The sequence below is a fragment of the Ambystoma mexicanum genome, chromosome 3q (genome assembly GCF_040938575.1).
Source record: "Ambystoma mexicanum isolate Mex_15411 chromosome 3q, UKY_AmexF1_1, whole genome shotgun sequence".
Taxonomy (NCBI): domain Eukaryota; kingdom Metazoa; phylum Chordata; class Amphibia; order Caudata; family Ambystomatidae; genus Ambystoma; species Ambystoma mexicanum.
The window spans coordinates 312411397-312437548 of record NC_090926.1 but is presented as its reverse complement, the minus strand read 5'-3'; the positions used below and the strand labels follow the sequence as shown (position 1 = coordinate 312437548).

At 48.4% G+C, this 26152-nt stretch overlaps 1 protein-coding gene and 1 long non-coding RNA gene across 2 annotated transcripts in view; one reads left to right on the top strand and one right to left on the bottom strand.

The window, feature by feature from the left end:
- Positions 1-26152, bottom strand: part of ADCY6 (adenylate cyclase 6) — an 820353-nt gene that overhangs the window by 194246 nt on the left and 599955 nt on the right. Inside the window, exons 16-17 of the mRNA XM_069653856.1 lie at positions 14113-14271; positions 10852-11027 (exon numbers count right to left, since the gene is read on the bottom strand). Of these exons, the coding sequence (XP_069509957.1) occupies positions 10852-11027; positions 14113-14271 (335 nt within the window). The remainder of the gene's footprint in view (positions 1-10851; positions 11028-14112; positions 14272-26152) is intronic.
- The window catches only part of LOC138582512 (uncharacterized), a 340772-nt gene that overhangs the window by 159123 nt on the left and 155497 nt on the right, over positions 1-26152 (top strand). The window lies entirely within an intron of this gene.

Genomic DNA, 26152 nt, shown 5'->3' with positions numbered 1-26152 from the left:
GGCAGTATGACTAAGTGAAGAGCCGCAGAGGGGTAGGTGGGAGGGTTCGCATGTGAATCCATGCCAGACCCATGCTGGAGAACAACAGTTACAGGTAAGTAACTTGTTCCTTCTCCAGCATGGGGTCTGGCATGGATTCACATGCTCATGAATAAAAGAATACATAGCAGTATACACATGCACAACCACGGGAGGTGGCAACAGGCTCAACATTAAGCATCTCTTACCTCCTCACCAGGCTCACCTGAAGCGAACAGGTTGCGCAGCACTGCTTGGCCGACCCTGGACTCCTCCCTGGAGTCCCGATTGACGCAGTAGAATCTTGTGAAGGTGTGCGTCGACCTCCACGTAGCAGCCCTGCAGATGTCTACCAGGGGCACACCAGACAGGAACGCCGTGGTAGCAGCGATCGCTCTGGTCGAATGGGCTCTCGGACGGCCGGGCAGCGGTCGGTTTGCCAACCGGTGAAATGCATGATGCAGCCGGAGAGCCATCTGGAAATGGAAGTCTTCGAGAAAGCCTTCCCTTGATTCACAGACCCAAAGTTCACAAACAGTTGTGACGTCTTCCGAAAACTCTTTGTGCGGTCCACGTAGAACTTAAGCGCTCTAGCTACACCCAGCGAGTGCAAAGTCCTCTCGGCCGGCGTCGAAGGCCGCGGAAAGAAAACTGGTAACACCAAGGACCCGTTGAGGTGGAAGTCCGACGGCACCTTGGGCATGAAGGAGGGGTGCGTCCTCAGCACCACCCTCGTGTCATGAAAAGTCAAGTATGGAGGCTTGCAAGATAGGGCCTGAATCTCTCCCACTCGTCGTGCAGAGGTGATGGCCACGAGGAACGCTGTCTTCCATGACAGGAACTTCAAAGGCACCGAATGCATAGGCTCGAATGGGGCTCCCATGAGCCTAGTCAGCACCACATTAAGCTCCCACGCCAGGGCAGGAGCCTTCACCGGCGGGAATGATCGGAATAGTCCCTTCATAAATTCCTTCACCAGGCGATGAGACCACAAGGACGCCCGTCCCGTCGTCCTGGTATATCGGGAGATGGCAGCCAGATGTATTTTTATGGAGGCGTGAGCCAGTCCAGCCTTGGCCAGCGACAGTAGGTACGGCAGCACTTGAGGGGCCGTAATTCACAGAGGGTTAATCTTCTGTGCACGGCACCAGACAGACAACCTCTTCCATTTATGACCGTAACACTGGAGAGTTGAGGACGCTGGTCTTTGCAAGAACCTCTCTGCAATCAGCCGGGATATCGTATACTCCAAACTCTAGTGCTGCAGGAGCCAGGCCTGCAAGTTCAGCGACTGTGGGTCGTGGTGGAGAATGGCGCCTCCTTCTCTGAAGAGAAGATCTGCGTCCGCCGGCAGCCTGACTGGCGGGGACGTTGACAAGTCCAGAAGGTCCGGGAACCAGATCTGCCTCGGCCACGCCGGTGCGACGAGGATCATCCTGCACCTGGACTTCTTGAGCTGGTTGATGAGGCGGAGCAACGGCAATGGAGGGAACGCGTATGGAAACAGGCCGTCGCCCATGGTCCTCGGCTGTGGGAACCTGCTGGCGAACCAATGGCACTTTGAGTTCATCGCCGTCTCGAACAGGTCGATCTGGGGTTTGCCCCATCGTTGGAAGAGTCGATCCACTTGATCCTGGCGCAGTTCCCACTCGAGGCACGAGCGCAGCTCCCTGCTGAGTGAGTCGGCGACGGTGTTTTTTATTCCTGCCAGGTGGAAGGGAACCAGAAACATCCCCTGGGCGACGGCCCAGTGCCACAGATCCTAGGCCTCCATGGATAGGGCTGGGGATCTGGTGCCCCCCTGCTTCTGTATGTAGAACATCGTGGTGGTGTTGTCGGTGAAGATCCTCACCACTTTGTCCTTGAGGGACGGGAGGAACGACTTGAGCGCCCAGAACACTGCTCGGAGCTCCAGGATGTTGATGTGGAGAGACCCCTCCTCTGGGAGCCAAAGGCCTCTTGCGTGGAGATCTCCGGTGTGGGCCCCCCAACCCTCCAGAGAGGCATCCGTAGTCACCATCTCCTGAAACGCCGGGGTTTGAAAGTCCGTGCCTGTAGTGAGGTGAGCCCGGGTGCCCCACCATAGAATCGCCCGACGGAACTCGTCGTCGAGAGGGATCCTGTCCTCGAAGCAGCCCGTCGCCTGAAACCAGCGGGCGTCGAGGAACTCCTGTAGCGGACGCATCCAAAGTCTGCAAAGGGGCACAAGGTAGATGCATGAGGACATCATCCCGAGAAGGGACTTGATGGACCTCACCCATGCCACGTCTGTGGCTAACAGGCGCCGCACCTTGTCCAGGCTCGTCTTGGTCCTCTCCTCTGAGGGGAGGCCAATTGCTCCACTGTATCGAGCTTCGCTCCCAGAAACAGTGCTACTTGCGATGGAACCCGGTGGGATTTGGGGTAGTTGATGGTGAACCCCAGCTCCGTGAGCAACCGGACGGTCCTCGCCGTATGTTCGACGGCAAGTTCCCTTGATCTTGCCCTTATTAGCCAGTCATCCAGGTAGGGGTAGACGTGGATCCCCTGCAGGCGCAGCCACGCCGCCTCTGGTGCTAGGCACTTGGTGAAAACCCTGGGTGCCGACTTTAATCCGAACGGTAGGGCTCTGAATTGGTAGTGGCGTCCCTGAAACACGAACCTGAGGAACTTCCTGTGCCTTTTTAGAATGGGGGATGTGGAAGTAACCTTCCTCCAGCTGTCCCAGCACATGCTGGAGGGTGACCATCCTGAATTTCTGCGCCTTTATGTATTTGTTTAACCAACGCAGGTCCAGGATGGGGCACCAACCGCCTGTCTTCTTTCTGACGAGGCAGTACCTTGAGTACACTCCGGATCCCCGGAGCCTCCTGGGGACGAGCTCGATGGCACCTTTCTTGAGCATCACCTTTACCTCCAACAGCAGTTGAGGGACGTGATTCTCCTTCCTGGCCACGGGAGGAATGCGAGGGCACTTCTTTTGGAATTCCAGCGAGTGCCCGTTGGCCAGGGTTTCTAACACCCAACGATCGGTGGAGATGGACTCCCACACTCTGACGAACTTCGTCAGCTGGCCTCCCACCGGGGTGCTTCGGTGGGGGCCCGACAACCCGGCCGGGTCAGTCTTGCTTGGAAGCAGCCTTGCCGCCTTGGCCTCCTTGGCGACGACGGCGGGATCCCCCTTGCTTGCCGCGACCTCTGTAGGCCTCCTGGGAAGAGGAGCGGGCCGCCTGGCGGTAAGTGGAGGAGCCACCGCTGGATCCTTTGGAGGCACCCTGTCTGCCTCCGGGGCTCCGAAAGGGCCGTCGCTGCTGAAGCACCCAAAGGGCCCGGGCCGTCTCTGAGTCGGTCTTGATGGCCTGTAGAGACTCGTCCACTGCCTTACCAAAAAGGTTGTTGCCGTCGAACGGCATGTCCAACACTCTGGTCTGGGCGTCCTGGTGAAAGTCTGTCGCCTTGAGCCATCCTTGTCGTCGGAGGCAAACTCTGTTGCCCAGTTGGCGAAATCCAGTATCGGCAATGTCCGTTGCCACCGTTATGGCGTGATCCGATGCCACCTCGCCCTCTTGCAGAATTTCTAGGGCCTCTACCCTTTTGTCATCAGGCAGGAAGTCTAGCAGGGGAGCTATCTTGAACCAGAGCTCCCTGTTGTAGCGGGCCACGATCGCTAAGACATTGGCCGCCTTAATCGTCGTCACCGCCGACAAGATGACTCGGCGTCCCATAGAGTCCAACTTCTTGCCCTCGCTATCCGGCGGGGAAGTGGAAGTTGAAGCCGCCGCGCCTGCTGCCTTCTTCTTAGCGGCTGCTGAGACGACCGAGTCCGGCGTGGGCTGGGCCCTGAGGCACAAGGGGGCGGCATCGGGGACTCAGTACTTCTTCTCGTACCTGTCCCTCTTGGCGGGCGTCATGGCAGGGTTCTTGAGGACAGCAAGCCCCTCGTCCCAGATGTCATCGAGTAAAGGCACCACGAGGAAAGTCTTCCTCTTGGCCTCTCGTCGCTGGTACAGAAACCCCTCCTTTTTCTGTTCTTCAGGGCAGAGCTGGAAGAGCTCGGATGCCCTGGTTATCATGGCGTGGAAAGAGCCAACCTCGTCCGCTGGGGACGCCCGCGGGGGGGGTGACGATGGGATGTCCGCTGTGTCATCGCCGCCGTCATCGTCCGTCTCCGTATCCGTCATGGTATCCTCTGTAGGGTCCGGCGAGGGGGATGAGGGGCCCACCGGTCTCGCCGGCACGAAGGGCGGAGCGGGGTGGACTCTCCTCCGCTTGTTCGGAGGGCTTCCCGGCGGGCCTGGTTTCACGGGGGTCTTAGCGATGGGCTGGAAAGAGGATTCCCTCCGCAGCGGCAGGGATACTCTGGGCCCAGAGGCCGTTTCCACTCGCGTAGTCTTAGCGGGCTCTGCCAGGGTCGCAACGACCACTTTGGTAGAGGCCTTAGCCGGGTGGATCAAAGCCCTCACCACCTTAGGTGCGTCCTGGGCCTTCGCCTTGGGGGGGGGGGGGGGTCAGCGCCTCGCTCCCCCTTCGAGATTGACCGGGTCTGCTCCAGCGGCCTACCCGGGTTCTCGGACTTCCTCTTCCCCGAACCAGAGCGCTGGCTCATGGCTGAACGTGCCGGGGAAGTAGCGCCCTGCTTGGCAACCGAGGAGCCCGACCTTTCGGCGCTCCCGGTGCCCGCAGACTCGCTGTGCTTGGCCTGTTGGGTCCCCGTCGCCGGGAAGCCCTCAAAGGACTTAGAAGCCCGCTCAGACGTCTTCGCCTTCTCACCTGTTGTGCCCTTCTCCAGCCAGGTGGCGAGGCGGGAACGACGATCTTGTTTGGTCCGTTCCGAAAAGTTCTTGCAGAACGCACAGTCCTTCTCCACGTGCGTCTTGTCCTCATGGAGGCAGTAGAGACATCGCGAATACTCGTCCTCCTTGAAAATGTTATATAATCCGCATCCAGGGCAGTTCCTGAACAGCTTGGATCCGGGCGTCGAGCTCCCCTTGTCCTGGGCCATGTTGAGGTAGGCAGATCATCTTCCGGAATCCTCCAAGAAGTGTAAACTCGACGAAAACTTCACCCTTGAGGGGCGTAGAAGAATTCCGAAACGGTTCCCCGTTATCGGAAGTAGAAACGGTGGAGCTTGAGGCTCGATTAAACCGAAAAAAGGAGAAAATCTCCTAAAAAAACGTGAAAACACAGTAAAAAAAACTCGAGAGCTAAACACGAGGACTCTCAACACTTGAGCGTGCAGTAAAAATCTGAGGATGGCTGCCAGAGGCGGGGCTTAGGGAGAGGGCAGTCATTGGCTGGGGGCAGTATGACCCAGAGATCAGTGATTGGTTACTACTAAGAAAGACAGATCAGAAACGAAACTGATACTGATTATTTCTTTACTGAGGATTCCCAGCCTGACAACGGGGAATATTCATGAGCATGTGAATCCATGCCAGACCCCATGCTGGAGAAGCTGAAGTGCTATTCAGATTGTAGTACTATGAGGCATCCAGCCCAAATAAATTCTTGCTGAACCATAGTGGTAGGTGGGAATGAGGGTGAAATTAATTCTGAAAAGTATGTAGTAGAGGAGAGAATGCCTACCAGCAACACACATACTGACGCCCTTTGGAAAGAGGCATCCAATACAGAGTTTGACCCTGTAGCAGTTGTGAGGCTGTCTTCCTATTGAGCAGGAAAAATAGGAAGACCACAGTTAAAATGTGATCCATGCCAAGACCACACATATACCAAGCCAAAGCCCGTGCCAATAGATACAGATCAATCAACAAGGTCACGTTGAGGACAGTATGGAAGAAGTTCACTGGGACACTAATAATGCTCTGCGAAAAGACAACTCTGAATAGGCTCATCCAGTCTGTGTTAACCTGCACCTTTGTTTTGAAGCTTAGAAACTGCTGATACTACAACTTGTTGTCCGAGTATTCTGTTTCTGCCTCCCCAGGAGAATAGTAAGTTGGACTTTATGTGGCAATTCTGTTTGTATTACATTACGGATTATTTTAAAGATCAAACTTTTCTTTTGTGGATGTATTCCTGTGACCCTTGCTTTGTTGGATTCAGGGGCATACGCTAAGCAAGTGAACACAATCTGAGCTAAACAGTCTGGAAGCCATGCTCGGTAACCACAAGGAAGTATTAGGCATCTTCTTGAGTGAATTATAGGTCTTCAAGAAAATTCTTAAAAAGGCTCTATTACACTGATTTTACTTTACTAGTTTCAACTGAGCTAAATAACTATTTTGTGTACTGGTATAACTATGCTTGCCACATGCATTGAAGAGGCAAATACCACCATTCCAAGAACGGTGTGACGAGCTGGCACAGTTCTTTGAATTAAAAATCAGAATTAGAGATCAGCCCTGGAAACTGGGTCAACTGGTAATGCTTCTCCGGGTACAATCTTTGGTTCTTTTCCTCTAGTGACCAATGCCTCCATGCTGAAACCTACGCGCGATGGGCAGGTCACTGGTTCTCCTTTTGACCCATGTCCTACCTGGCTTCTGAAAGATGTTCGATCCTGTGTTGCCTCAGAATGAAGCCAGCTCAAATTGTTCAATGGCCTCTGGAAAAATCCCAGACCGCTTTAAACTTACAGTAGTCGCCCCATTATTTAAGAAAACTAACTTTGACCCCAGCAATGCCGGTAATTATTGGCCAATTTCCTAGCTCCCTTACATCAGTAACTTGCTGGAGGTTTAGGTAACAATTTGCTGAGATGTTAGGCTGGCTTGATGAAGCACAAGCTAGCTTCAGAATATGTGCTTGTGGCCCGCCCCACTAGATGACCTTAGATTACTGGTGGATAGACCAAAAACTAGTGCCCTGTTTTTCTATTAGACCTTTCTGTGGGTTTCAATACCGTAGACCTTCAAATTCTACTGGGGCGCCTGTTTAGATGGGCATCAGCGGCAGCAAATGGAATTAGCATCTCTTCCACCTTTGTTTATCACGAGTACTCTTCACTCAGCCCTCTGCTGTTCAGCCTCTATATGAAACCAATGGCAGAGTTAATTTAAGGGGCAGGAATAGCTTTCTTCATGTATGTGGATGATTCACAGCTCTTCTTTGACGTAGGCAACTATGAGGATTCTGCAATAGTGCATGGAAAAGGTCAAGAAATTGATGGACACGAATCGCCTGCAGGTAAATGTCCAGAACACAGATATTGTAATCGGCCAAAAAGAGGCTGCCCGGCCTTCAATTGTTGGGTCAATAGTTTGTCCTAAAACAAAAGGGGTAGACCAGATATGGTGCAATAATTACTGGCCCTCATCACTTAGTCCATGTCTTATTCCAGCTCAAACCATCGGCAATCTGGGCATTTGGATAGATTCAGACCTTTCTTTGGCCCCACAGATGGCCAAACTCACAAACACTGCTTTTTCCAATTGAGCAGCTTTAAAAGGTTTCTGGATTATTGTGCTTTCCCTACAAAGAGTCAACTGATGAATGCTTTTGTGGCCAGCCACCTAGACTACTGTAACTCAGTCTACCTCGGCATTCCCAAAAAAGCTCTGGCAAAACTTCAATATATCCAGAATTTGACAGCAAGAATGCTGTTTTGTTTGAGGCAATGTGACCACATTTCCTCAGCCCTTTGTGACTTCCGTTGGTTACCAGTGGCAAAGCAAGTACAATTCAAAGCTCTCTTCTTGGCACACAAAGCTTATTATCACAATTTATGTGGAGGAATACTATACGCCAAATCGACACCTCAGATCAGTGTTACATGACGCACAGCTATTCTGATACATAAACTTGAATTGTATAATTAAAAGGAGATACTTTATTACAGAACCCATTTTTATTTAAACTATACGTTTTTTTTTAAAAACAAGAAATATTTTAAGTATCAGGAGTACAGAGCCCTAAAGAAGTGCATTGGGGTAACTTGTTGGCAGCAGGCTTCTTTCTTTATATTATTTCGTTTGCCATTCCAGGACCATTCAGTTTCATTTGAAAGTATGTTTAGAATCAAGATGAGAATGAAGAATGGATCGAAGCATAACATGCTTGAAAGTATGCTATGCTTCGATCCATTCTTCATACTAACTTTACTTTATTTACAATAGCAAAGGACATGGTACATAGTTTTGCTCTTACCAGCTTCTTTTGGTTATCATTGAATTGTCCCATGAGGATAGCTCAGAGGCAACGTGCGCGCCTTGGAAGCAAGACGACACGGAGCAACAGAGGTTTGATCCCCGGGGCCGTGCTTCGAAACCTCTGGGTATTAAGCACGTTAGAAATAACCTATCATATCATCATCATATCAAAGGCTAATATGTTTAGTTGCCAGGAGCCATTTCTTTTATTTAACTTCTCTGGTACTATTTTATAAATAGTCAGTACACAGTAAGGTGATTTGACATCCAACATGTTTCTTAACACCTTCTTCCCAGATTGACCCGAGCCCATTAGCCATTTGCAATCAATATAAAAGATGTACTCCGGTTATTAGGGCATAGATTATGAACCTTAGAATACTGGGTTTTCTGGTCCCTAAACCTTAGCCACAAACCAGATACTGCCAGCCTAGCTCCGCATTTACTTAGTGTTAACTGAGAATAGTGTTTAATTGCAGTCATTGCACTTTACAGCTATAAACGCCCTTCTAACCGCCTCACTCACCAAGGAGCCACGCATACACTTGAGCTTCCACTTTTCCTTTCTTCCATTCTAGGTTCTCCGCACTCGCCCATACTAGCTCAGCTTTTTATGCTGGCACCTCTGTCTTCTACTGGCTTGGCACTACCAGATTTTCCAATGCAAAAGGGTGAGCAGGTTATAAACTATCTGGCGAAGAAGTCTACACTTCAAGGGTACGCTGGAGGGCATCATGACACTCGCACAACAATGCACTATACACCCCACCACAATGTACTGTACCAATATGGGCAGGCACAGAAAATGCTCAGGTTTATGAGTGTGCTTTAATGTTGCTCTCCCGATAGACACTCCATCCGATCCCTAAGCAATGATAACCCATGAATTCCAACTACTATATCCCCCTCAGCCCCATTGTTTCTTTCCAGACCATAGTAGGGTTCATCTAAAATGGGGTCGCAATACGCAACCTCTGACATGCCTTGGCACAGTAAGACCACTACAGCAGTGAGCAGAGCAATATAAATACCTAACATCATCAGATAACGCGTCATAGATGGTAGTTTCCTGAGTGCAGACGTATCTTCTTTTCAGTTTCCATAGGAAGGGGGAAGGATGTAGTGATGCATCTCCTGGCCCTGGGAAGTGACGCAAAGACGACGTGACGCAAGGAACGGGTTGAATAAAGGGAGCAGCACAAATGGGAACATGCACACGCATTTGCAAGCATGTAATATTGCTGCAGATAAACCATGCATAAGAGGCAAAACAAATAAAAGACAAGAGTCTTCCGACAGTTATACTTGCACAGCACATGTAGGAAACTGACAATCTTCACATATGTAGCACGTTCGTAATTGTCTTTTTGCAGCTAGTGGCCCAAGAGGATCCTGCCTGTCCTCTTATGGGTAGAGTTCTTATAGCCATTTTAATTCTAGTGAAAGGTTCTGCCTTATGTTGGAGACGGGAGGGTGACCAAACTCGGACAAGAGTATCCTATTGCACAGTGGTAGCAACAGTCACACATGACCAGCCATTCAAACCCCCCACAAAAGCAAATAAATTCCCACGAACCATACAGAACATCCACATATTAGTCACTTTGAGGCAAAGTAGAACGTGTTTGAGCACGCGCGCACAAGCATTTTTAAGGCACATTGCAATTCTTTTCAATTTCAGAGGAGTATGCACTTCAAGCATATGGTTTCAAAAGCATTAGCTAGTGAAACCCACCGACATCCTTTGCAGGTCACACAAGCACCGTGCCATACTTCATGAACCCAAAATAACCACACAGCCTCCCACCCCCACCCCCATTCTCCCTCACAGGGTCAAGTATGAAATATTTTCCACTTGGTTTCTTGGCGGAGGCATAGTCTGCACACTTGCCCACGACCTCCAATGCTAGGTAATACATTACTAAACAACCAATCCCGCCGAATATTACACAGAGCTGCACCAACTGGCAGTCGCATCAAAGAAACAAACGTCACACATGCTCTGGGCAGCCATTAGGCCTCCTGCTGGGAGACAGACGCAACGCAGCTGTTGCAATTCAACAAACTAAAATGACACAGATCACTTGTTTACATTTCTTTTTACAAACGTGCAGAATATCAGTGCAAACCAAATACAAACACTCCTGAAACCAAGACGTCCTGATTCTCAAATGATGCACACATGAGAATGAATATCACACATGCAAACTGCATGGCCCTAATTCTCCAAAAAATGCATCTATGAAATGCAATGCTTTACCCTGCACCGTCCCTTTATCCTCTCAATAATGAACAGAAGCGCAAGAACATTTCCATTAATGTCTCTGTTCGCAGCTCGCAATGGGAAAACATACATTGACTGTGACCGGTACTGAGGCTCGACGCTGTAAGTGTGTTTGGGGTTGTGATTGTGATGGTGTGGTTGTGGGCGGAGTGCTGGTCCAAGCCCGGCACACGAGGGTGACCCCAAACAGTGAACACACTAAGAACAACATGCCTATTCAGGTAGTCTGCCCACCCCCTCAGTCACTGGCAAGACCCTTTGAGAAGCAGGCTCTTACGAATGACACACTGCGCATGCGCAATGCGAGGTGCATGTGCAAATTCACTGAGCATCTGGCCAGAGTGAAGAACTGGCCAAAAAAAGTGCAAGCCAGGGTATGTGGGACGGGGTCGCTAAGGCAGTTGAGAAGTGGTAAGGAAAGCAGCAGAAGCGGTGTAGGGAACACCGAGAGACACTCACAAGGCATTGGCTGTGACCAGTAAGTCATAGTTGTCGAAGAGGACGACCTCCGAGGCTTCAACGATGATGATGTACAGGACCTCGATGGAGAGCATAAGCAGCAGCTTCCCAATGCTGCTGATCTGAAGGAATACGGAGCAGGCCAGCAGGCTCAGCAGGATGCTGTAGTTAAAATACTGGAGAGAGCAGAGAGACTGTCAGAGGGCACGCCAGGAAAACCACACTTTAGAGCAGCGGGGAAAGGCACAGACCAGCCACACCTCAGACAGCAATGCCACACAAAAGCAGCAGCTGGTGTACATACCTTGCAAACTGCCCCCACATACATGCCTCAAGAGCAGTCAGGGAAGACTTACATCTGCAGCAGCCAAAACAGAGACATCCCTACCTGCCACCCTCTCTTCTCTCATCCCCAGAATGAGATAGTCTACCTTTCCATGACAGCCCTTCGCCCGTCCAGCCCCAGGCAGATGCTCTTCAGTTCCAGGACACTTTTCGCCCTGCATCCCCAGACTGAGAAACCACTTCCAAGCAACACCATAAAACCACCTTCACCACAAAAGAAATTGCCCCTCCTAACCTACAAAGACCAACAGTTTCCACGTTCATGAAATATTCAATATTGTCTCCCAGGCACCAAATCCCACATGTCTAAAACAAATATCAAATAACAGAAACAAATCCTGAAAGTACTAGCAACCTTTTCCTTTCACAAGATCACCAGAATCCACAATGACATTTAACATAATAGCTCGGCCCAATGGCTGATAAAGACTAAACAGAAAATCAGACATTGAAAAATGAAACCAGGCACTTCTCTCCACTGATGCGTAAACTGACCAACTGAGCAAGACCACCAAAGCCATCATAAGACGTCTGTGCGACAAATGTGGAGCCAGAGACATCTTACCCCCCTCAAATCCTGAAGGAGTACACATATGGCTTGGCTTCACTGTAAAGAAATCTCAGAAGAAGCAGTTTACACCAATCACTCACAAGGCCATGTCACACCAACAGTCTTCCTTTCAGTCTCCCCCAACACCATAGACGATTTTGAAATAGGAGTAGCTTACTCCCCATTTTTTGACATTTGGAGTAAATGACTTTTAGGGGAGTAAAAAAAGTAATTCCCGTTTCCAATGGGAGACTCGTTTTGCTGGTTAGTTTAAAAAGTTCATATTTTTGTAATCTGACCTTCCTTACACCAAGTAGTTCATGCAAATTAAAAGTTGCACCTTTATGAAAACGTCTCTAGAGACCAGATAATATAAGCACCATGTCTTGCGACACTGCTCTGCTGATACCACTGATCGAATGGCACTGTGGAGCTGTCCGGGCACAAGCTCCTTTGTGCCCATTGTTTCCCATTTTGTGTTACAAGTACTCCCTTTATATTTTTGTTGCAAGTATTTGCCTGCTTTTAGGGCATAAAAAAGTGGCGGGTTGGCCGACTATTTCCTTCCTTTGGCATGAACTCCACAATCCTAAAACAACTGGAGGAATCTCTAATCTGACCTTGATCATCACAGATGCTTCTGCTTATAGCAAAGCAAACAAAATGTAAGGGCATGCCAAGGCAGCTTCAGCTAAGGACAATACTTGCTTGCAGTTCTTCTAGAGCTCAATGTTGGCTGCAACACAACTGACCAAGAGACCCTGGCCCGTCAACACTCATAGATGGCAAGAGCTACCTCTCTTGGCTAGATTCCCTTCTCAGCCGCTGATTGGGCAAAACTCTGGTAGTGCCCTTGCTTCACCAACGCCCATGAGGTTTTATCAGGTCTCCAACAAGGATCACCCTTGTCACCAGATCTGTACATCTTCCCTCTTCTGAAAATTGGCAACTATAATCTATTTTACCCCAAACTAATGGCACCAAACCCTACCTAGGAATCATCAAGCAAACTCAGTATCTACAAGCCTGCATGTCTACCACTCAGTCACGGATAGCAAGAACATTCCTGCCGCTCAAAGCAGGCAAAGCTGAACCTGTGTTCCTCAATGCTAAACATACCTCAAACAGCCCATCAATCACTGCATGAGCTCCCCATTAATCCCACCAATACCATCTACTGTCTACAAATGTATCCATGAATAGGTGCCTCATTACCTCAACAACAGAACTACACTCCTAGTCCCATTCTGTGCAACAACAAGAAACTTCAAATACCCCAAACAAGAAGCAGCTCAAAAGGTGGCAGCTACTTTGTAGTCAAAAGCCCCGGCTATGGAGCATGCTTCAGGATGCCCATCTACACTAAAGCCAAACTCCTTGCAATTAGAAAAACTCAAAACGGACTCCCTCTGAATAATGTTCTCTCTTGCCCACCTGCCCGCCAGCAAGGAAGGAAACAGCAGCGGTTTAGTTTTATGAGCAATGCTATACATGCCAGCTCAGTCTTGCATTCTCTTACTCATCAGCAACCTCTCACCCTCCCTGATCTCTCCCCTTCTGTGGGGGTCTCTAGCCCACCATCTCCATACAGTGATCTCTCTTCTGTTCCATGGCAGTCTCTAGCCCTTTGCCCATAAACTGAATTACTCTCCTCTTACCCTCCATCCCTCGAATCAATTCATCTACTCATTTCGCACAGTTTTAGGTCTTAACCACATCCCCATCCTCTCTTCACTGTAGATTTATGGTCGATCCGCTGTATCCCTTACAGTCTCTCAACCAGTTCATCCTCTCAGCTTCCTTCACAGTGTCTCACATGCTAAACTCTTCCATCAACTGCCAGTGTGTCACCACTATCCCTTCTTTGAAAGCTTCTAAAGAATCCGCTCCCCTTCCGTGGCAGTCTGTCACTCCCAATCCCGAGGCGTGTGGCCTAAGTGGTCAGTTGCTTTAGGTCACACCCAGTCCTCGCCACACTTCAGAGTTTTGCAGACAAAGCTTTGCGCAGGATCGGGCACAGAATTTAGTGCAAAATCTACTGAGGGCCAAAAGGAGCACAACACACCTTAAAATAACCAGTAGGCCAACAAAAGGTCACAAAATAAGTCAAAACAATTCTCTTTAAGATTTCGATCACAACACAAGCAGAGCCAGAAAAAAATATATAAATGAAGACGTCTTGACGGAATGAAATAAATGCTGCTTTTGGCACTGTACTTAAGGCTCTTGTGTACACTATTTTTTAGAAATGTGTCCTCCTTCCCAACTACTGCTGGATTTGTTCCAGTTTTCGTATATACCCAGCAGTTCCTCTAACCTATGCCTTCCCGTGATACAACAGTAATCCCTGTTGCAGCCCAGTGTACCTCAGGAAAGTTGCAAGAGGGGCCACTCTCCTCACAGGGAGAGAGTTCCATGTCCAGAGAGTAGTTCAGGCTCCTGATGTGACAGGCGTTGATGGCTTCGGGAGTGCTGTTAAGCTCTCGGGCAGCACAAACTGACAGAGGAAGATGGCTGCAGGCAAACTATAGAGAGACAAGATGAGCAAAGGTGGAATAAGGAAGAGCAAGAAAAGAGAATGATTAAAACATAGCCATAAAGAAAGGAAAAAAGAGAAAATACTTAGGATAAACACATCACAAATCCAAATCCACATTCAAAAGAACACTAACTAGACAGAATATGTGTTAAATGTACCACATTCTTGACCACAAGCAGTCATAATTGAAGGTCCATACTTTTAATAAAGGGGAACAAACTTGCATAAATGAGATATTGCTATGAAATGGGAAATAAGCAGTTTCAAAGTGGGCTTCCACTGTAGAAAAGTGGGCATCAGGAGTCTGGACTTGCGGGACATACAGAATCTACATTGAGGGAGCCAAGGTGAGGACATGTCTGAAAACATACATCATTCGCATGCAGATACTCACCTGCTTAAGAAGGAAAACCTAAAAACCTTGATCCATCTGTCCCCGGAAATTATAGGCCAATCACTAATGGGCCATTTATATTAAAGATAATTGAGAAGATTGCCGATATACAATACCAGAACTTTGTCGAGCAAAATGACATCCTGGCCGCTGAACAATCAGGCTTTCGTGCAAACCATGGGACCGAGACAGCCCTTTTAGATCTACAGTCGAATATCATGGGCATCTTTGAAGAAGGTAATGCGGCGCTACTCCCATTATTGGACCTCTCCTCAGCCTTTGATTTGATTGACCACGCTGTATTGGTAAACAGATTAATTGACGTAGGGAAATGTACACCTCACCCTGCCAACTGGTTTAAAACCTTTTTAGGACCCAGGATGGCCACAGTGGTCAAAGGAAATGCCTCTTCATTAAAGCCTTTTTGTCATGTGGTGTGCCACAGGGCTCATGGTTATCCCCACTGTTTAATGTTTTCTCTAAACCCTTATGTGATCTGCTCGTGGCTCTGGGTGTTCGGTTCGCGAACTGCGCTGGCACCCAGATAGTTCTTGAGCTGACTGGAGTGTATAATGATGATGTCAGCAGAGTCAATAGTGTATTTGAAGCCATACGAAGATGGATGACGGCAAACTCCTTGGCTCTAAATGAAGAAAAAAACCGAGCTGTTGGTTGGAGGCACACAACAAAGATCACAAAAGCTGGATTGTCAGTATAAATGTTTTATGGTGAATGGCAATAACATCACAGTGTCTGAAAATGTCAAAACTTTGTGAGTCTTCTTTGACTCCCAGTTGTCTTTTAAGAGGCATACCTCATATCTGAAATCATCATGTGCCTACTACATAAATCTACTCTGGCAAATTCGTCCGTACCTATCAAAGGCTAACAGAGCCATGATTGCAGCTGCAAACATAACACAAGGTCGGACTACTGTAATAGCCTCTTGATGGGTACATCCAAGACTAATATAAAAAGCTCCAAGTAGCTCAGAATGGAGCTGTCCGAGCAGTCTAAAGATTAGGTTGGCGCTCCAAGATTTCCTGTGCCAAGAGGAAGCTGCATTGGCTTCCAGTTAAGTAACAAATTAAATCTAAGGGCACTTTTCTGGTGTATAAATGCCTGTCAGGTAACGCACACCGCTGCCTCTCCACCAGGATAAAAAGAGCTGCAGTAAGGACCCTCCGTTCAAATGGTAACCGGCTGTTGCATCAGCCGCGTGTGATCGTCAAGAAGATTGGTGGCGTCAGTTCCAATGCCTGGACACCAATTTCTTGGAACTCTCTCCCGCTTGATCTTAAGAGATGTGTATCCATTACTCTTTTAAAAAAACAATTGAAGACAACGCTGTTTGATGGAGGGACGTTCTAGTTAATGCCACTTCAAAACCTTTTGATACCACTTCAAGTTTTGTGTTGGTCTGTCTTTGTGAGCCCCCTGAGACCTACGTGCGAGTGGAGAAATATAAAAAATAATATAGATAGATATAGCAATAGGCTCTATACCTCACTCTACAATGTTTGTGTCCCACTTGTATAGCTTCGAATGCAAGGACATATACAGTTACAAGAGGTAATTTTATTGGGCGCAAGGGAGGAGGGCCAATCCAACAGCTACCTATAGCACATTTATAAAGGTGATGCCCTCCCAAGTTACTTAAGCACTTCTGGTTTCTTCAGCGTCTATTAGGTTAGGGGTTCTTAAATTCATCCGCTTCTTCCTCTTCTCCCCCTGCCCCTAGTTCCCAGTTGCATAGCCAACGATTCCAAGTCTCCCCAGTTGCTGGCGTTGCTCCAATCTCCCAGCTGCAGCAGAATCAGATAATGGTTGTAGTCCACTCTTGTAACGAAAGTCTAACCTACCTGGAAGGTATCCAGTTAAAACGTCGGAAAAAAAAATTCGAATGCAAAGAATGCCGAAAAAAATAATTTTGAATGTGTTTTTTTTAATATTTTTTTTTTGGTTTAGCTAATACAAATACACTGTACATTTAAAAAAAAAAAACAGGGGTTTGGGGGAGACCCCCCCATTAAAAAAACAAATACGAAATCATTTTTTTCGGCTTTTTTTCAACATTGTGGCAATCGAAAATATGTCATTCGACATATTGACTATAAACCTATCTGGACATCACCCATACCTCCAGTACATAATGTTAGCAGAGGGCATGGGGAGTGGCCTATGAAGCTACAGGGTTGTAGTTATGGTGGGGCTGGAGGTGTCTGAACAGTACATATTTTCTAAGACCCTCCAAAAAGAATGACAATCCAGTGCTTAGTTTGTGGCACAGTTTCTACTACAGACTCAATTACTCCATGGATATGCAGAGGGCGTAATGGGCACAGAGAAATGAAGCACAAGGGACACATGACGGGGCACAAAGAATATTTATAGAAAGTGGGTGCACACAACTACGGAGCGCAGCGTGTGTGATGGGCATACAGAATAAGATTGGTTTGGCAATAGCAATGGGACACAAATAAAGGGAGAGAACAACAGCAAACTTAGAGGGACAGCTGGGGATGTGCAAAAAAATAAAATGGGACATTGTTCCGCATCGTGCTCAGTGTCAAATCTTGATCTAAGACATAACATGGGCACATAGAATGATTAAGCTATTGTGGGGGATGATGGGGTAGAGAAACATTGAGGGAAAGGTGTAAGGAAAAAGGCTCATAGATGGAAGAAAACAAGGGGGGCTAGGAGAGAGAAAAGGGCTAGTGGATAAGGGAGGGTTTGGGCGGAAAAGTAGTCAGAGTAGAATACATTAGAAAGGTAAACAGGGAATAAATGTGATCATCAATGGGTGATGACGAAATTGGATCATATATGATATCTGGAGATGGGACAGAATAATCTCGCTCAGGGCCAGGGTCATCCAGAAAAACCACATCTTCATTCGATTATGGACTCCTCATAAGAATGAGTGGGTTCAACTCTAGCTTTAGATGGAGGTTCCTCTTCTTGAACTACATGTTTACTCTTAAAAGATGTTTTTCAAAAAATTCCATGAAAGATGCCATTTTGTTTAGTGTCTTCTCAAACCCCTTCATTCCAAGCACCCCTAGATGGGGTGTCCTGCACTGAAAAAAAAACAACCTCTTCTTCCTGACTTCCTTGGGCCTGTGTATTTTCCTTTAGTGCATCCACTAAGATGCCCTCGGTGTACCCTTACATTGGTGTCTCTACAATGGTTGAAGTGGTCTGTTTCGGCACCTGCAGTGTTTGTTATGGTGTCTATGAGGATATTTTGTATGAGGAACTAGCTATGCTCAGCGTGTTTGTGGCCTTTGGAACATGTGCCGATCGAGATCCACTTGGCGCAGAGGTTTTAGTAGTTGCTGAACCTCTTGATGATGGGACATGTTCAGTTGAAGTTTTGGTACTTTTTACAACAAGGCCGTTGAAACGTGTGGCATGGACGAAGTGTGTTTCTGTTTGTGTGAAACAGTATGCTTTTGTATACTTCTTGGCCGTGTACTAAGCGCAATGCCAGAGCCCTGCGTGTGCTTAATATGTTTGCCTTTGTCGCCAGGGGAAGCCTTCATAACAGAGGGGGTGGCCTGGCATTCGGAGATGGAGAATGGCACTCATGATTCCTCAGTTTCCCTATCCGATGTCTCCACGGCATCGCTAATAGAGCCGTCTATCCTGCTCCGCCTCAGATTCCTTTGCGATGGTGGGGGCAGTGAAGGATAGTGCGACGATATATTTTATGGGGGAAAAGTTACAGTCGAGAGCTGGCAGGTTGCGTCGAGTATGGTTGCCGAAGAGAATTATTATATTTAAATATTAGCATCACTCTTAATTGACAAATCCAAATGCTTGATGACTAGCAACAAACTGAAAGAAACTAGAAACTCTGCGAAAGGCGACCAACCCAAGAGCGAAAAAAATAATCTGAGGACACTGGCGCGTGAAAGATCATGGGTACTATACAAGTCACAGTAGGGCAGTGCAGTGTCGATGTCTTTTTGAAATAAAAAATAAGTGATGTACTACTCTGATGTACTACTGGATGTCAGCCTATGCAAAGGCATGAAATACTAAGCATATCCACAAGCCTCAAATTATATGGGATACATTACTCACCGTAATCGTATTTCTGATGCTTGTATCTGCTTAGATTCACATGCTATGGTTAGGCCGACATCTAGTGGAAGCTACGGAGTATTTAAGTTTGTTTTTCGAAACTCGAAAAACATGGGCGTCGACACAGGGCGTGCCAGTAATACTATCCCTAGTGTGACGTCCACTGTACCCATGATCCCTCACACGTCTAGGACCCTCAGATTGTATTTTTTCTGACATGAGGTAGCATGAGGAGTAGCTCGAGTACAGATTATCCAAGCAGATAGATAGAAAGATAAGACTACAAGCATCCATGCGCCTTCTCTCAGAGGGGAGGAAGGGTGGGTCGCATGTGAATCTAAGCAGATACAAGCATCAGAAATACGATTACGGTGAGTAATGTGTCCCTTCTGAGACTTGTGGAATCTGCTTAGATCACATGCTGTGCATAGATTAGCGAGCAGTGTTAGGAGGTGGGATGTGAGAAGGGTCATGAGTAAATAAATGTCTTAGAACCGCTTGTCCCACTTGTGTATCTGTCTTGGAATGGGTGTCAATGCGGTAGTGCTGAGTAAAGGTGTGAATAGAGCTCCAAGTAGCTGCTTTGCAAATGGTGTCAATGGATACATTTGCAATGAAAGCCAGAGTGGCCCCAATGCCTCTTGTAGAGTGGGCTCTTGGCGTGAAAGGCAGAGTCTTTTCAGAAATTGGAGGGTGGAGTCTCTTTACCCCTTCCATGAAGGCTTTAACCACTGGTACTTTCCACCACAACACCTTGTTATGGGAGGTGGTGTATGCTGACAGAGCCGCCGGGTGTACTTTCAGTGAGTTAAATACCAACCCTGCATCCAGCAGGTGGAGCATGTATATGCCAATAGTGGAAGGAGTGCAATCAACAGGGTTGATTTGTTTAATCTGGCACCAGATTACAAATCTTTTCCATTTGTCAAAGTAGCAGTGCCTTGTGTTTCGCTTCCGAGATTCCTTTAGGATGTCCATACACCTCCGAGGTAAACTGAGTGAGGTAAATTGAGATGTCCAAACTCTATGACCTCAGGAGCCATGCTGCCAGGTTCATTGAGTTGGGTTGAGGATGCACTGTTTGACCTTGGTGTTGGGACAGTAGGTTGTACCAGCACGGGAGTCTGATGTGTTCGCACACCGCTAGTCTGCGTAAGTGTGGGAACCACGGTTGCCTCGTCCACATGGGAGCAACTAGGATGAGGCTCATCGATTCCCTGTGCATCTTGTTGACCACCTTCCTGATGAGGGGTTGGTGGAAAAGTGTATGCAAACATCCCTGACCAGTTCATCCACAGGGCGTTCCCCTTGGAGTCTGGCTGCGGGAACCTGGATGCGAATCCTGGGCATAGTCTGTTTTTGCTTGTGGCGAATAGGTCTGTAGTGGGGAAACCCCACTGTGAGAAGATGTCTTCTACGACTTCTCTGTGTAGACACCATTCGTGTTCTCCTAGGAGGGGATCTCTGCTCAAAGCGTCAGCTAGTGAATTGAGATCCCCTGGAACATGTTGAGATGACAGGTAGATGTTCCGTCTGAGTGCCCATATCCAAATTCTCTGGGCAAGCTTGGACAGATTTGGCGAACAAGTCCCTCCCTGCTTCTTTAGGTAAAAAAATGCTGTTCTGTTGTCTGTCAAGAATTGTACTGACAGGTTCAACAGGTGGGGCACGAACGCTCGAAGCGCTCTGAATACTGCCAGAAGCTCTAGCAGATTGATATGATTCTTGGCCACTGTGTGAGACCATAGACCCTGAGCTGTGTGGTGAAGAAGGTGTGCTCCCCACCCTGACAGGGATGCGTCTGTTGTGACTACAGCCTGTACCTCGGGATCGTAAAAGGGTTTCCCCTTTGAGAGGTTCTCTCTTGTCCACCAGTGATCACTTTGTACAAGTGTTGGCGACACGACCACTAGATCGTCCCACTGACCACTTGCCTGAGACCACTGTTTCGCCAACAATTCTTGCATGGGACGCATGCGCAGGCGCGCGTGGGGGACCAGGTAAATACATGACGCCATCATGCCTAGCAAACGCATCGCTTTGCGCACCGTTATCTGGCGACTGGCCTGATATAGAGGAATTTGCAGCAGTATATTCCGAATTCTTTCCTCTGATGGAAAGGCCAACCCCTCTTGCGTGTTTAGGACAGCTCCTAGGAAATGTTTGGAGGTGCTTGGCACCAGACTTGATTTATGGAGAAACCCAATTCGAAGAGGAGGTTGATAGTTTTCTGAATGTTTGATCTGCAAATTACTGGGGTCTCCCCCATGATGAGCCAGTCGTCCAGGTAAGGGTACACTGGGATTGCCTCCCTGCGTAGGTGTGCTGCCGCCACTGCCAGTACCTTGGTGAATACCCTTGCAGCCAAGGCTATACCAAGGGCAGCACCTTGAACTGGTAGTGCTGACTGTCCACCTTGAAGCGCAAGAACCTTCTGTGCGCTGGGAACATGGAAATATGAAAATAGGCATCTTTCATGTCCAATGTTGCCATGTAAATCCCCTTTTTTTTAGGAGGGGGGTTACCTCTTGGAGAGTAGTCATGCAACATTTTTGGGGCTTGACATACTTGTTTGCAGGGCGTAAGTCCAATACTGGGCGCGTTGTAAAATCTTTTTTTGGCACAAGGAAGTAAGTTGAATAAATACCCTTGTTTACCTGGTGTCCCGGGACGAGTTCTATCGCGTTGTTTGCTAGAAGACTGACAATCTCCTCGAGGAGGATCTTCTGGTGGTCTAAGGAATGTACTTTTTGACGTGGAGGGTGGTTTCGGGGACGCTCACAGTTCTATGCAGTATCCTGCGGACACTGTGGACAGCACCCATCTGTCTGATGTGATCCCTTCCCAAGCTTGGGTGAAGTTGGTAATGCGCCCCCATACTGAAGGGACCCTGATTGCGGCGTCACTGTTTTGCGGGAGGCATGCCGCCTCTGCTGGGGCTGCCTCTACCCTTACCACGACCCCTCTTGTTTCCCCTGTTGTAATTCTGGGTAGATTGCTGGTTGTTACCCCATGGTGTACCCTGCCCCTGAGAATAGTTGGAGCCTTTTTGTGAATTTTGGCCGCGTGGGCGATGAAAATTGCCATTCCCTCTTTGATTAGGGGGTTTGTTGGTTGACTGTCCCAGGGATTTCAGAGTCTCGTACTAATCTTTGGCATTTTTTAATGCATCCTCTACCGCCTTGCCAAACAGTACATCGGGCTCCACCGGCTTGTCTATTAAGGATGCTTGTGTCTCGGGTTTAAACCCTGACTGTCTTAACCAAGCATGCCTCTTAACAGTGCTCTCTGCTATCAGCCTGCCGGCGTTATCCGCGGCATCAAAGGTTGCCTTAAGGATGCAACCGGGCATAGCTCTCCCCTCCGACGCAACCTGTGCCAACTGGCTTTTTAAACGTTCCGGTGCAGAGTCGATGAGTGCAGAAACCTGTTCCCACTGGTGGCAGGTGTAACTCGCCAGCAGAGTGGTGTAGTTGGCAATCCTTGCCTGGTAGGCGGAAGTGGAGGCTACCTTCCTTCCCAACCCATAAATCTTCTTGCTCTCCTTGTCGAGGGGGAGCCTCAGACGATGATAGGGCGTTCCCGCCCTCTTTCGGGTATTAGTCACTACTAGGGAGTCAGGTCTCAATTACCCCCTTGTATACAGCGCGTCTGACTGAGCTGCCCTGAACAAATTTTCGATCCTGAGGTTTACTGCCCTGGTGAGGTTTGGATTGAGAAGGGAAGGATCAATTCTCCTCTGTATAGATTTGAGTATAGAGATGGCCTGGGCAATGGGTCTCTTATCCCACTAGTTCCTCGGCAAAGTCCCTCTCCTCCTGTGCTCCCTGAGTATCTAAGCGTAAGTGTTCTGCCGCTCTAGACAAAACCTCACTTAGGAGAGTTTGGTGATCGACTGGAGAGTCGGTAAATGGAGGTTCCTTGCCTACTGGGAAGCTACTCTGTAGACTTCTGGTTCATCTTTGTCCTCCTCTTGGTCCTCGCCATCCCCATAGTAGTCCACCCCAGTTTGGTCATCCAAAGTTACCAATTGTGGATCCTCATCCTGTAGTTGATCCTCATTATACTGAGAGTATGGCTGTACGTAGAAAGGGTCAGAAGACCGACTTTGCGTTGGTGCCTCAATTCAAGGTTTCTTACCAGGGGGTTGCGGGTCCCTAGACCCTGAGGGAGTAGCCCCATCAGGGGTATAGGAGAGGAAGTGATCTGGATTCTTGGCATAGAAGTCTGCTAGGGATGACATTCTAGACATAACTCTGTCTATATCCTCACTGGACCATTCTTTAGAGCTGGGGATTACTCTTTCCTGGGAGGGTTTCCCTGTTATATCCTGACTGGACCTATAGGCTTGTGCAGGGGTCTTGGTTAGTTTAACAGAAGACTGTAAACTGTCTTTATGTTTTTGTGGTGCAGATGAAGGCTGAGAGTGTTTCTTCTGCTGTTTTCCTCCCTCCCCGTGAGAGGAAGAGTGCTTCCCAGGTGTTTTCACCTTCTCAGAGCTTTTCGACGTCTGGCGTCGAGATTCGGTGGTAGTGTCCCTTTCCTTAGAGAGAGGACGTCGGGGTATGGGAGCAGCGGCCGCGCGGTCTGCTGACACCGACTCCTGGATTGCGGCCTGGGGATGGTGGTCGGCTTAGTCTTCCCGCGATCGTACCTCCATTACTTTAGTGAGCGAGGCACTCTTGGCAACAGTGAATGGTTGCCTGGTGTCATGCGGTGATCTTGACCGAGAACGCCCAGAGGACACCGATTCAGTGGACCGTTCTCTGTGTGCCTCTTTCCGAGAACTCGACACGCGCGTCGAGTCTCGGTTGGACTTGAGTGTTTAGTGGAAGTGGTGTGGGTAGCGCTGGTGTCGCCGGGTGTGTTCCCCACAGCTGCCCTGCCGGACAACCTTCCGAGGTCGGGGACTTGCGCTTGGCTGTCTTTCGACGCCACGTTGCCCTCGTCATCCGATAGTACGGCGTCACGGCCATCACTGAAGGCGCCCTCCGCTTCCATGGCCTCTCGTTGCCTGGCGTGGTGAGCCCAACGTTTGGTCCAACGGTCCTTAAGAGTCTTAGGGCCTCATTACATGGATGGCGGTAAGGGTTTACCGGTATTTTACCGGTACCGGTAAATGCTTACCGCCTTACTACGAGGTCCCTTTGCGGGTTGGGGAATTTAACGCCTGCTTTTTGCAGGCGTTAAAAACCAACCCGCAAAGGGACCCAGGGAGCTAATTACGGTACTGCAATTTGCGGTACCGTAATTAGCGCCTTCCCCATTCCCATTATGCCCTATGGGGCAAAAATGGGAATGGGGAAGGGCAATGGTGGAAGGGGGAATTACCACCCCGCCAACCTTGGAATGGGGCGGTAATTTACATATTTTATATATGGTTCTCCGCCATCCGTGTAATGAGGCCCTTAGCCTTGAACCGGATACACGCTCTGCAGTTCGCCTCAGGGTGGTCCCTCGGCAAGCAGAGGTTACAGGTGGCGTGTGTCAACCCAAGGGTACTTGTGGTTGCACTTGGGGCAAAATTGGAAAGGGGTACCATCCATACGCACACTGTGGCAGCGGGCTAGTGTGTGTAGGAATATATAAATATATATATATGAGTGTAGAGTATGTACCACCCCCCACTCTCCCTACTTGTAGGGCCGAGGCCAGAGGCCTTCCAAGGCCCCGGCCGAGGCCAGAGGCCTTCCGAGGCCCAAAGTCCGTTGTGCAGCTCTCGACGGTTGTGTTCTTCTCCGGGCTGGCGTCGAGCTTCGAACTTCGGTGCCTCGACGCGGGGATGGAAGAAAACGGGGAAATATTAGGTTATTTTGCAAAATTATGGCTAAAGCCAGGGAACTCCGCTGGATGCTTCCGACAAGTATGGCGGAAAAAAACAATCTGAGGGTCCTAGACGCGTGAGGGATCATGGGTACAGTGGACGTCACACTAGGGATAGTATTACTGGCACGCCCTGTGTCGACACCCATTTTCGAGTTTCGAAAAACAAACTGTAAATACTCTGCAGCTTCCACTAGACGCCGAAAAAGTTTCCGAAGCAGCACAGCTGTGGTGATTACATGTCATAGATATGGAATACGTCGGAGGACCCAATCCCCTCGAAGCATGTGATATAAGCAGATTCCACAAGCCTCAGAAATATATGATACATTACTCACTGTAATTGTATTTCTGATGCTTGTATCTGCTTAGATTCACATGCTATGCATAGGCCGACATCTAGTGGTAGACACCGAGTATTACATTACTGGTTTTCGAAACTCAAAAAGGGGCGTGACAGGGTGTGGCAGTAATACTATCCCTAGTGTGACTTCGTCTATACCCATAGTCCTTCACTCATCGAGGTTCCTTAAATTGTTGTGTCTGACACGAGGAAGCATGAAGTGTAGCGTGAGTACAGATGTAATAAAGCAGATAAGAGTTGATAAAGCCAGAAAACATCAATGCACCTTCTACTACAAGAGGAGGAAGGGTGGGCGCATGTGAATCTAAGCAAATACAAGCATCAGAAATACGATTACGGTGAGTAATGTATCCCTTCTGAGGCTTGTGGATCTGTTTAGATCACATGCTATGCATAGACTAGCAAGTATCAGGAGAAGGGGGTGGGTTGTGAGACGGTACAGTAGCAAATAGATGTTTTAACACTGCTTGTCCCACCTGTAAATCTGCTTTAGAATGTGCCAATGCAGTAGTGCTGAGTACAGGTACGTATGGAACTCCATGTAGCTGTTTTTCAAATGGCTTCTAGAGGTACTTTTGCAATAAAAGCCAAAGTAGCTCCTGTACTTCATGAACTCTGGTAGAGTGGGCTCTTGGTGTGAAAGCAGAGTTTTGTCTGATAGGGAATAGCAGAGTTGTATGCATTTCACTATCCATCTAGAGATGGCGTTTTTTGAAACATGATCACCTTCCCTGGCCAGCGCTAGGGAGACACAGTTGATCTGTTTTTCTTAGCGGTTTTGTTTTACCTACATAGTATAAAACCACCCTCCCTACATCCAGTGTATGGAGGTTCTTCTCAGCTGAGCTTGAAGGATTTTGAAAGAAAGTGGGTAGTTCAATAGATTGGTTAACATGGAACTTGGAAATGAATTTAGGTGAAAACCTAGGGTGTGTTCTTCGAACCAACATGTCTTTGTGGATAACAAAGAAAGGGTCTTGCACTGACGAAGCTTGTAGCTCACTAACCCTTCATATGGCGGTGATGGCTACTAGGAAAACTGTTATGTACGTTAGGTGTTTGATGCTGGACTTGTACATAGGCTCCAAAGGAGCACCCCATTGACATCCCAACCTGGAAGCGGGTACGAAATGGGAGGGGTAAAGTGTATTTACTCCCTCCATGAAAGCCTTAACAACAGCGACTTTCCACCAG